This window comes from Ictidomys tridecemlineatus, chromosome 13, assembly GCF_052094955.1.
Source record: "Ictidomys tridecemlineatus isolate mIctTri1 chromosome 13, mIctTri1.hap1, whole genome shotgun sequence".
NCBI lineage: Eukaryota > Metazoa > Chordata > Mammalia > Rodentia > Sciuridae > Ictidomys > Ictidomys tridecemlineatus.
The window spans coordinates 42,828,606-42,841,683 of NC_135489.1; the positions used below are offsets into that span (position 1 = coordinate 42,828,606).

General features: G+C 38.1%; 1 protein-coding gene across 4 annotated transcripts in view; it reads left to right on the forward strand.

Annotated features, from left to right (window-relative positions):
- Window positions 1-13,078, forward strand: part of Chst9 (carbohydrate sulfotransferase 9) — a 244,400-nt gene that overhangs the window by 102,429 nt on the left and 128,893 nt on the right. For 2 of the 4 annotated variants that reach the window (XM_078030213.1, XM_078030214.1), the window contains exon 3: window positions 6,482-6,520. The exons of the other annotated variants lie outside the window; for them this stretch is intronic. In XM_078030213.1, coding sequence (XP_077886339.1) covers window positions 6,482-6,520 — 39 coding nt within the window. The remainder of the gene's footprint in view (window positions 1-6,481; window positions 6,521-13,078) is intronic. 4 annotated transcript variants of the gene reach the window in all.

Genomic DNA, 13,078 nt, shown 5'->3' on the forward strand with positions numbered 1-13,078 from the left:
CATTAAAAAATACAAGGGAGTTAGCATTGTGTTATCTGGAGATTGCCATGCCCTTCCCCCATTTTTTTTTAAATAAGGAACATGTGCACAGTAATTTTCTTTGTCATGATTCTATGCCTTCTTCATAGTGCATTTTGCCAAAGAAACATCGGACATAAATGAACATTCTCAGGTATCCTAGCAACAGGATGTGATTAATAATACCTCTCAGAGCAGGGCAGATAAAATGCCTGAGAGTGAATGCAAACTCAGAATTGGCTACTGAAAAATTGGTAATGCAGTAAGGTGTGCTTGATAAGATTCCACGACAGACTTTATTATACAAAGATGGAAGCAGGAAAAAGTGAGAATATATTTTAGAAGGGAAATTGTATCTGAGCATGAAAATATAGTGTTTTGTGTGCACTGTATAATACATATGCACACAATGCATGTGTGTACTAAAAAGCACATAACACGCAACACACACACATACAAGACACTGAGTTGTAATGCAAATGCCCCTTCTCAATACTGACAAGTCATCATTGACTTGCTGTTTATATGCCTGGGGTTTTAAAAGATCAGAAACAATCACTATGATTAAGAGACTGCTTCTCTTCTCAAATACTGAAATGTACTATAAATTGATAGCTATTTAATGTTTCTCCATGGAACCATATCAACACCTCAAGTCTAAATAGCTTTTAAAAATATCAAGGCTCAGTTTATATAAATAGTCTTGGTACTTGGTATTTTAGCGTTCAATTAAACACATTTTCTCATATAAGAAAAAAAAAGTTTTACCTTGCAAATTCAATTTTTATGAGATTATGTTCCATTTTCATTTCTCACAGGTGGAGTGCTGCATTTAGGTCTAAATAGAAATACAACGTAAACCATACTTAATGTTTTGCTTTTAAACTAGAATCTGTGATAAGATAAAGCATAACTAAAGCAGAATCCATGTTCATTATTCCAAAAGCCTCTCTGTTATTTTATCACCCACTTTTCTAATGTAATAGTTAGATTCTAAGTTGTCAGTTGTAATATAAATATCTGCTAAAAGCTCTATTCAGGTTGTACTTCCGCTAAATTTTAGCAGTACTAAAATTTGCTTCATGCTCTTTCACATTTCAGGGTGGGTTGGAGAGAGACACAGCTCTCCATATGCCAGGTTGATCTAAAGCATTTAGGTTCAGGGCTTGGTGCTGGACACAGGCAGTCAGAAAGACACAGGACTCAATGCAGACTAATCATGAGCCAAGCACTGGAGGGAGTGCTATGATACCAGTACTATGACAATAGTATCAAGAACTAAAGACACTTGGGTATTTTTCCTAAAGAATTAAAATCATCAAACTATAGCAATTTATGCTCATAACAATGCAAAGTAGCCAGACTATGGAACCAGCCTTGGTGTTCATCAGTGGATGTGTGGATGAAAAAAAAAACATATCTATACATGATGAAATTTTATTCAGTCATAAAGAAGAATCAAATGATGTCATTTGCAGGAACATGGATGGAAATTGAGAGCATTATCTTAAGTGAAATAGCCAAACTCACCAAGTCAGGCAATGTATGTTTTCTCTCATATGTGAAAGGCAGAGAAAAAAAAACAGAAAATCAAAGAGAATCCAGTAGAATGGAGGGAAAAGGACTGGAGAAGGGAGGAGGGAAAGAAAAGGGGAAATACCAAGGAATAATTTTGACCAAATTATATTATTACATCATGTGCATGTACCAATATAGAATAATAAATACCACCATTATATACAATTACAGTGCACCAATAAAAATATGGGGAAAAAATGGCTAAAGGGCCACAAAGAAGGGTTCTCAATTTGGCAGGCACAGAGGGCTGAGGGAAGTGGCCCAGAGGAGGAGTCTTCACAGAGTTTGGATAAGCGGGAATAGCATGGTGGGAGGTATAAGTGGGGAGCTGGTGGGTATGTCATTCCTGGCAGTAATAGGTGAGTGTTCTGCTGAGGATAGCAGCAAAAGGTAGGTTATGGCCAAATCATTCAGTCATAAATTTCATACTAAAGAACATGGATTTTAATCTTCAGCAGATTGGACAACAAAGGTGGAAAAACCAATGAAATCCAGTAGGAGCCTATACAATACGTATCACCCCAGAACAAGATATCAAGTTCACGAACCAGGGGGATGGAGTAAGAAAGGAGAAGACAGAGATGAAAGGCCTTATCGAGTGAGAATGTAAGAGACTGAGGGAGAAAAGAGAAGCTGAGCAAAAGGGAGCAGGATACGGTTCTTTTTAAAAAATAATTAGAACTTTATAGTTATACATAGTTGTTGGATTTACCCCCAACAAACTCCTACGTAGCTCGAATTCTATTTCAGTTCATGATCTTCCCATTTTCCCTCCCCTCCCCAACTCTCCTTCCTGTACTCGACTAGAAGTCCTTTCAATCATCTACTTGTTTATATTTGATTGATTCTTTTTACTTATGCACAAAGGTGAAAATCCTTATGGTATATTTAATATGCACATAACATAATTTTTTAAAGAATTCATTATGCATTGAGGAGGTAATTGTTCTTTGGTTTCATGTTGGGATGCTTTTCATTAGAGTCACTATAATACCTGACAAGAACAAATTAGAAGAGGAACAGCGTATTTTGGGGCTCCTGATTTCAGAAGTTAGCCCATGGTAGTCTGACCTCTTGCTCTGGGTCTGAGGTGATGGCAGAACATCACAGCAGAAGGGCATAGTGGAGGAAAGCTGCTAGTTCATGGCAGCCAGGAAGCAAAGCAAGAGAGGGCCATGAGCCAGGGACAAAATATAGTCCCCAGAGGCACACCCCTGGTGACCTACTTCCTCCATTCATGCCTCACCTGCCTACAGTTATCATTCAGTCATCCATTCAAATTATTCTCCCCTAAAATGGATCAATCCACAGATTAGGTTATAGCTCTCATAACGTTATCATCTCACCTCCAAATATTCCTGAACTAACAAATACATGAGCTTTTCAGGGCACACCTCATATCCAAACCCAAGGGATGCCTAAGCAGACACCACCAAGAATGAGCAGTTTTGTAGGGGAATGTAATGATCTAAGGATATGTGTTGAAGCACAATTGAAGATGCAGAAGTTTCCACTACACTTAAAACCGACATAGATTTTGGAGTTAGAGATGAGGATCTCAACTAATTTCTTACTATGAAATTAAATATGGAGAGAATGAATAATAATCCATACAAGAAAGATAAACTGGAAAAGAAACATAGCAAGCCATTTCCATTTAAGCACTGCAGTCTGTGTCATTTGATGATTATAACATTGTCTTAGGTACGTTTTTATTTTTCTAATTTGAAGTTTAATGTATATATAGTGAAGAATTGAAATCTAATTAGGTTCCTTTTAGAGCTAATCATTTTATAAATCTATTATTATAACATTTATATAGCACTCTTCAATTTACAAAGCCCTTTCCTCTAACACAGGAGCCAGGAATTGTTTGAGATTTCAGTAAAAAAAAAAAAAATGCTTTAGCCCTGTCTTGCCTCCCTTCTGAATCATTGAACCCCAATATTTTATATGAATTTCATCCATTTTTTGCTGACTTACTCTATGGATTTCATCCATGCAGCAAGTTCGATCCCCACTTTACACATGAAAAAGTCAGAATGACTGATTTGCTTGTGGTCACCATCATTATAGGTAAGGTTATATTGAATAAGTGATACAGTCTTTTGTATATATGCAGAACAATTCCTCCAGAATTAACAGTTTAAAACTATAATAAGTTTGTATTATCACAATTTCTGGGGGAGGGGGGGGATTTTGTAGTAACTGAATGGATGGTTGGTTCTGGGCCCAAGTCCTCCATGAAGTTGCAGCCAAGATGGCAGCTGGAGCCTGAATGGGACATTCACATGCCTGGCAGGTTGATGCTGGCTGCTAGCAGGAGGTCTGTGTTTCTTTTTGGCTCTTAATAGGAGGATTTAAGATACAGGGACCTTTCCATAGGTATGACTTGTATGTCTTCAAAATATTGTCAGGCTTTCCCCAGGAGGGATCCAAGAGAAAGCTACAACTTTTTAGGGCCTGAACAGCAGGTCACATGCTATCATTTCTGCAAAATCCTATCAGTTATACAAATCATCTAATTTAATGTGGAAAGGGACTCTACAGGGACATGAGTATCTAGTGAAGGGAAGATGGAGATCACTGGGAACACTGACTACCATTCTATCTTTATGTATCTCAAATACTTTCACTTTCAACTTTTTACAAAGCACATCTTTTTTCATTCTGATGCAAATTATAGACTCTCAAAGAGACATTTTTCTGTAAACATAAGTCAAGTTTTGCATGCATTTTTTTTTCATAATTTTTATTGGTGCGTGATAGTTGTAAATAATAGTGGGATTTGTTGTTACATATTTGTACATGCACACAACATAAAAATGTAATTCAGGTAATATCATTCTATGCATTTTTTAGAGTTTTCAAAAATGTTTGAGGCTTTTAGTAATCATAAGTGTACAATCAAATAGTCATCCGTGGCCTATCCAATAGTAAAATTAAATGAGGAGGTACATCACACTTGATAATAAATGAGAGGTTTAAGTGAACTAATCATACCATTTATCTGTTTGAGTCATTAAAATAAATTACAACAAAGAAGGCCTCTGGAAACCACCCAAATGAATAGAATGTGCCATCAATCAAGGTGCCAGTTAGCTGAATTCTACACTTTGAGTTGTGCATTTTCTTTTTTTTTTTTTTCATTTTATTTACACATGACAGTAGAGTCTGTTTTGACATATATATGGAGTGTAACTTACCATTTTGGTGGTTGTGGGTTATACATTTTCTACCATGTATTTTAGAACTTTTTAAAGACTTGTAGAAAAACTTGAGTAAAGTTCACATGTAGTTTTTATGTGTTACATAATGTCTTAGAATCCAGCTTCAACAGTGAAGTATTGAAAGGCTAAAAGAAAGTGACTCTGGAAAGATGACCCTTGCTTACCCATGAAAACTGAGTCTCTCATCTCAACAGTGGTGTCCACACACCATCACCATGGTGTAGAGCTCCTTCTCTAAGCTCTTAAGCATGCATAAGCATCTCATGAATTGGCAGAAATCTTAGTTGGTTTCAGCTTAACATATTGCCCCAGCTGGATGTTGCTAAATTCCTTGAATGAGAAGCCATATCCTCAGCTTCACCTTCCTCATCACCCACTTACCCTCAAGCCTTCACAGTCTTTCTTGTGTTCCTTGCTCCCTGTCTGTCAGAATCACTGCCTCACAATGTGTCAGCCACTGTGCACTCAACAGTGTTGGATGCTGTAAGAGCTCTCACCCTAGACTTCCTGAAAACTCTTCTGTGCTGTGTGACTCTTCTCTCTGTTGATCCCCCTTGATCTCTGCTGCTTCTGTCATCTCACAGTCTGACATCACAAAACAAAAGTAGCATTTTTGTTTCTTGGTTATTGACCTCAGTCCACTCTTCTGTGCCATCTGCTTTTATGCCTCATCCAACCACTCTGTTCAACCAATAATGGGTATTCCCTCATCTCTGATAGCTCCCAGGCTCCAAGGCCCTATAACACTTCAAACTCAATAGGTCTAAACAGAATTCCTCATGCTGCACCCCACCACATCTTATCATTTCCCCCAAAATACATCACTGTGCCCAGAGTTATCTAGTCACCTGGGCTTTTCCTTCTCCTTTGCAACTCACATTTTGTAAATCACTGAGCCCAATTACATCTGCCTCCCCATTGTCTTCTGCATTCCCTAATTCTCTCCTCTCCACTCCCTGTATCATGGCCCAGTTCACCCTTTCATCACCTAGTGCCTAAAGTCTAGGACAGTCCTCTTCCTTAGGCACTGGTATTAGTGTTCAAATCCTTAGAGCAATCCCCACAGTATGTCTTCTTGATTAATTTTCCTTGCATACTATTTATTTCCTTTGCCAAGAACCGCTCTTTTGCCTATTTCAGATTCCCTTAATCTCATGCATACCCCAAGATCCACATCCAATACTCCTTTCTCCATAACTTCACAGGCACTTCCTTCTTTCTTAAAAGAATTGCTTCATCCTCTTGTATCTTTAAACATTCTGCATCTTTTGGTGCACTTCTCATTTCATGTTAGATTGTCCTTTCTAACCTTCAAGGTTATAAGAAATCACGGTCTTATTTTATTTAGCTGTTGTCCTCATAGTGCTTTCCATGTGGATTTTCACTTCATGGTTTATTGTTTAGAGAATGACTCTTGTTAATGAGCTTTTTCAAACCAAACAGCATAATTAGTACATATTTACCCAGTTTTTTAAAATTAATTTGAAGGCATTCTTTCATCCTTGGGAACTGTGCATGACCACCTCTGGAAGCATTCTGGACGTGGGCTGAAATAGTGGTTGTGTTTGGAAATTGCCAAACACACATCTTTCATCTGAGTTACATCATGCTGTCTTGACCCCACACTGCAACTTATCTGCCACTTCTCATTTCAGGAAGAGTGGAGAAGAAAAGAGAACAAAAAGCAACTTCAGGTAAGATTTTGTTTTAATTGGCTCCGGCTTTATTTCCTGTTTATTTCCATCCTTAAAAATCTCTAGCTGTAATTTAGTGTTCAAAAATTCACATACAGAGAGCAATGGCTTATCGTCCTTGAATTGAACGATATTAAGTAATTTAATATAAATTAATACACTTAGCCCTTTTACCTTGACATTCGTCAGTTTTTGTCCTTTTCATTCTATCTATTCAAAAGAAAACGAGATGGAATGTATAATTTTTTCATGATAATCTATCTAAAGGTAAGTCTTGCAACCAGAAATTTTAAAATATAGACATTGCAATAGTTGACAACTAGTTTCTTTCCCCCAGATGTCTACGAATCTCAATTGTTTCCAAAACCATTTGTGTAATTGATATATTTCAGAACAGTGTTAATACCTGAGAAGAATCTTTACATTTGGGAGAAATTTTTTAAATGTTTCCACATCTAAATTCCGTAGCCACTCAGAGGTGAATGATGCTTTGGAAAAATGTCAGTGAACATAATAGGGGTTGATATTTACTAGCTAATGAAAAAAAATACTTCCATGTGTTCATTACTTTGTTGTGAAGTAAAACAAATTTTCACTTAAGAAATAAATCTTTATAATAGGGACTGTCTTTCAGCTCACCATGCCCAGACATTGCCAATAATCGTAGAGAATTCTCATTTGGCATATGTAACTATTCCCATCTCCCTTCCTAACTCCCCATCAGCCCACTATTCCTATAAGAATTGGAAGGTGATAATGTAAAGAAACATCCCTCTCAACACTACCATCTTTCAACTTCCTTTTTGTGTGTGTGCTGGAGGGGTCGGGGGGAATCTGTTAACAAGGTTTTATTTATGTTTCCAAACAGCCAGTATATTCTACTGTAGGAAACAGTCTACTTTAATTTAAAAGTGTGTAAATAGCATAAGTCCCTACCTCTTTTCTCCTCCTTAACTTTAGCATTCATCTCAAGCAAGCGGACCATTATTCTCTGTCCAACTTCCCTGTTAAATCTTGTTGTTTCCATTCTCTCTGATGATCTTTTAAAACCCAATCATGAATACAAAAAGAAAGAAAGAAAGAAATGTGAAGGCAAGAAAGTGTCTGGCCTCCTCACAACTGTGATTACTTCCATTATTGCTCCTTGAGGGGAAATTATTTGTGCTGTTTCTAAAATGCTATTGCTGTGAGGCTGTAGGTACTGGCTTCTTAATTAAGGAAACCTTTTAGTTTGGAAGAAAGCTAAATTGACCAGAGTTTTCAACCAAATGCCTCTTTAAGTTCCTTCCATAGGGATCTTAAAGTTCTGTGTGACCAATGTGACAAAAACCGTTAGAGACAGAGGCAGGGAACAATAGTCTGCAGAGTTTTGAGGAATCTCCCTTTACTAACGGAGCTAATTTGCTCCATGTGATTCAGCTTGTCTGATTTCTATGAGAAAAGGAAGTCAAGGATAACTAATGGATAAAGCCCAACTTATTGGGGAAGTTTGGGGAACTCCTTATTAGTTCAAACAACACAGACCATGCCCTCAAGAAATCTGTATGTGTAAAGATAGTCAGGGTTTTCAAGATCCAGACACAAATTTTGCCAAAATAGTCGTAAATACCCTCAATCCATCATTTTGTCACCCTGGCCCACATATGCCATCTTCAGACAAAGAATGTGCTTAGGAGGCCAAGAAGAGAATCATGGGCATCTCTATTTCTGCCTTCCTGCCTGCACTTTGTTGCTTGTTCTCTTTAAATTCTATATTCTGCCCGCTGGGTTAGACACCCCTATTGTTTACAGCTGGGTCCCATCTCTCACCTGAGGAAAATCAATGGTAGGTCCTGGGCCCTTTCAATTTATCCCTATCCAATTGCACTAATCATGATGGAAACCAAAGGATTCAGAAAAATATATTGTACACAAATATATTTCCCACTCCACAGGAACCCACCAAGATCCTCATAGTTTTAATTGGTTAATTCTTTGCTTAAAGAATCATGCATTTAGATGAAAGTTACCCAGAGGTAAGTTTTTGCTTAGGATAAACAATAACTTCCTAAGAAGGCTGGAAAGAATAAAATTACGTTAGTAAAGATGTACAGAGTCTGGGCATCTGTTACTCAGCTTTTCAGCACTAGGACCAAAATACCTGACAAGATTGACTTAGAGAAGAAAGGATTTATTACAGCTCTTAGTTTCAGAGATTTCAGTCCATGGTCGGTTGGGTCTGAGTGAGACACAACATCATGGTATGTTGAATCATTTTTCCAAAATGGCAATGAATGTTGCCAGGTCATACATATTCTCTTGTGAGTTCTTGATGGCTTGTGTAAAACAGCATCATATTGGAAGCCATAACTATGGCAGAGGAAAGCCGCTCAGCTCAGGCACAGGAAGTGGGGTAGGGCAGAGGAAGGGAAAGGGACATGGCACACCCATAGTGACCTACTTCCTTCAACCTTGACTCACCTGCCTACAGTTTCAACCACCTCCCAGGAGTCCACTCAGCTATCAATGGATTGGTCCATCGATGAGGTCAAAGCCCTCATGGTCCTCCCCAAAGTCCCACCTCTGAACACTGCTATATTGGGGACCAAGCCATCAACACATGAGCAAGTCCTTGGGGCACATTCCATATCCAAATCACAACAGCACCCCTGTAAGGAATGTTGGCAGGAAGGGTCTGGTTAGATTATTCCTAAGGTTCTTTCGCATTTTATGTCTATGGTTCTACTTACTGTTATTACTTAATTTAAGTGAGTCTTTTATGTGTTAAAAAATCAACACACAAAAACCTTAAATGGCTCACATTTTACTATTTTAACTAAGTGAATCATGTTCTAAAACTTAGGCTAATTTAGTTTGGACTGAGTTTCTCATACAGAATATATCTCAGGGGGCTAAGACTGTGAAATAAAATTGTCCTATAGTCTAGCAACTTGCATTTGGAATCAATCTGCATTCTGATTATAATCCTGGTTACAGTTTCATATATAATGCTGTTTTCCATCATCCAAGAATAACTCATAAGAGAATATGTATAATGTGGCATGATACATTGTCATTTTTGAAAAATAATTCAAAGCATATTCCCATTGACTCAAAGTTTGGATACCCATACCCTGTTCATACAACATGGTCAGAAAAATCAAAGCCAAATTTGACTACTTGGCTTGGTGAAAAATTATACCACATATTTTAAAATATGACGGTATAATGGCAACTGGACAAAATATGAAGAGTCAGGTTCTTGTTATCATCCATTTCCCTTGAACTGAGGGGCACTCAACCACTGAGCCACATCCCAGCCCTTTTTATATTTTATTTAGAGACAGGGTCTCTGAGTTACTCAGACCCTTTGTTAAGTTGATGAGGATGACTTTGAACTCATAGTCCTCCTGCCTCAGCCTCTCAAGCTGCTGGGATTACAGGTGTGTGCTACCATGCCTAGCCTTTGATTGTTTTAATGACTCAATTTCTTCACCAGAAACATAGAAAAAGCTGGGTGCATTGGCACACATCTGTAACCCCAATGATTCAGTAGGTTGAGGCAGGAGGATGACAAGTTCAAGGCCAGCTTCAGCAACTTAGCAAAGACCTTATCTTAAAATAAAAAATTAAATAATTCAGGGGTAGAAAGTCCTGGCTTTGATAGCCAGTATTAAAAAAAAATAGGAACAATGGTCATTTTATATAAAAATGCTACTAAGCTTGAAGTACCTGAATTAGAAGAAATAGCCGCATTGAATCCATAGAATTTTTTGAGGGGGGCAGGGGATGGCAGGATGTACCCGGTATTGAACCCAGGGACAGGAGACCACTGAGCCACATCCGTACCCCTATTTTGTATTTTCTATAGAGACAGGGTCTTACTGAGTTACTTAGTGCCTCCCTTTTGCTGAGGCTTGGTTTGAAATCTCAATCCTCCTGCCTCAGCCTCCCAAGCTGTTGGGAAGTCCATAGAATTCTTGATATTAAAAAGCAACTTAGTATAAAATACAGTGAAAAATTCTTATAAAGAGGAGTGTTTCATAAGTTATTGTTTAGAAAATCTGTTAGAAGGCTTACTAAGGTAAGTAAGAGACACCATCTGTTAAGTATATATTGTTCCCAATTTTTCCAACAAGAATCCTTTCAACTTCAGTTAAATATGAAGTAAAGAGCAGTCTTAGTGGAACAGAGAATGGAGTGATCAGTAGAGATGATAATACATATTGTAAAATGAAGCTGTATACTTTCTATTTATGGCATTAGAGCACCCATAAAGTTAGCAATGGTGTGTTCATTTGCATAATCTACAGTTACCAATAGTGAAGAACAGAGCTATTGTTTTTCTCAACTCAAAAGGTGAAATTTATTATTGGAAATTTAGCACCCGGTAGAACACCTGCTTTACAAACTCAGTCCTTTGGTATCTACTTTTAGACTAGGCTTTTTTGTTTCTTGGAAATGTTTTGAACAGCAATAACACCTCCAGTTTAAAACATTTTCACACACTTTCAATATGTAGCCCTTCAGAATAAAATACTGAAGAAAATATTCCACCTGTGAGTGAATAAAATGTTTACTTTCTTATATATTACTTATTTATTGGATGTAAATTTTCAAGTAGATACACACTTAGCATGGATTTCTTCTGTCATTACCATTTTTTGTATATTTTTGTCATAGTTCCCATATACTATCAAAAATACCCTCAAAATTAAGTCTGAGGAAGATCTAATTTGTCTTAGTTTTAATTATCGGTGACCAACATCAAACTTATGAGGTCAGCAGTAAAGATAACATTTGAGAACCATCGTTTTTGAAAAGTCCAATTTTTGCACACCAATATTTTGTAATATTTCTCTGTACTTTACTCTCCTTTGAGGATGATTACTCCAGATAGAACCAAATTATTTGAAAATGCTTACCATTCCAACATGTTTATGTCCTACAAAAGCTTTTTTTCTTTTTTTTTATTCTTGAAGCCATGTCATTTGGCAGCACAAAAAGTGCAGGAAAAGCATCTGAGGCATTTGTAAGTTGATAACATTCAATTTTCTAAACATCTTCTTGATCCACATCTTTATAGTTCCTGTTGAGGATGCAAAGGTGAGTTCAGTATGGGATAAATGTCCTCAGCTCAGTCACTCTCTGCTCAGGGAGAAAGGCAAGTACTGAGGATTACAGCACAGTATGAAGAGTGCCTTTTAGAAAATTATGTACAGTGTTTCATGAGGCATTCAAAGAAGGCTTCCTGAAAGAGGAGAAATTGGCATCAATCCTTGACAAAAGAATGGGAGTAGTTTACCAGGTACAAGATGGGAAAGGGCTGGCTGTCCAGAGAGGCAGAGACAAGCAAAAGCGTGGCCTATGGAGGGACAGGTCAGTGGTTTAGGGCACAGTCATAGACCAGAGGCAGAAGGTGTGGCCAGAAAAGTAGGTGTGAGCCATAATCCACAGGGACATCTGTGCCATTCCATAAAATTTGCCCTTTATGCAGTAGATGCTAAAAACTCACCAAGTCCAAGCGATTACAGGATCCATTTTCCTTTTCCAAGGATCCATTCACTAGAAGTATGGAAAAGGAGAGGAACTGCCTGGGGATGGGGAAATCAGGTGGCTTCTCATTTTAATACCTAAGAATGAAAGAATGAAGGTCCCAGGTGTGTTTACCAGGACAAGGACATTAGAGAGGAAGCCAGAGAAATGGAATACAGATGCAGATGGAATTGACTAGACTGACTGGATATGGGAAGCATGGGAGGATGACTCCCAGCTTTCCAGCCTGAGATGAGGTGAAGGGCCACCTGTTATAGAAAGCACAGAAGGAGGGAGAAGTTTGGCAAGGTGGAGAAGCAATGCCGCCATGTCTTTGTTGATGATACTTGGCATATGAGATAAAAAGGCCAAACTGTTAAGAATGTTGAACAACTAATAGGCAATACAGCTGATACATCCTGGAGCTCCAGAGAGATGTCTGGGACACAGCTTCATCTTTTAAGTCCTTGGTACCCGGATAAGAGGTGAAGTCCTGGTTAGGAGTGAGCTTACCTAAAGGGAGTTGGGGGTGTGAGAAGAGAAGAGGCAGGATGCATCGCTGGAAAATTCCAAACATTAATGAAGAACACATTAAGAGAAGTGGGATCCTAAGAAAGACCAAGGATGTCCTCTGAAAATGGGTGGCAGTCTCTGTCGCTGAATCCCAGGGAGGAAGAGAATGAGATGAAGGAAGAAATGTTCAAGGCATGCCACAATGAGCAGTAGAGTAAGCACTGGAAAATGTCTTTTGGAGTTAGAAAAGGGGTGCGGATCCCACAGAGAAATTATTTTTTCAGGGGTTCTATAAATGAAAATCAGATGATAGTGGTTTAATAAGGGAGAATAGAACAAATGCAGACTTTTCAAAGAGTTTTTGAAGGGAAAGGAGAGAGGAAGAAGAGACAGACAGAAACTCAATCATGAGGTCAGAGAATGGATGTGTATTGAAGGTCTGTCATTTCAGTCTCTGTGCTTAGTGCCTTCCATTTACCCCTAAAATGAACTCATGAGGATTCTTTAGGGAAGAGTTAATTGCTGAAGGTT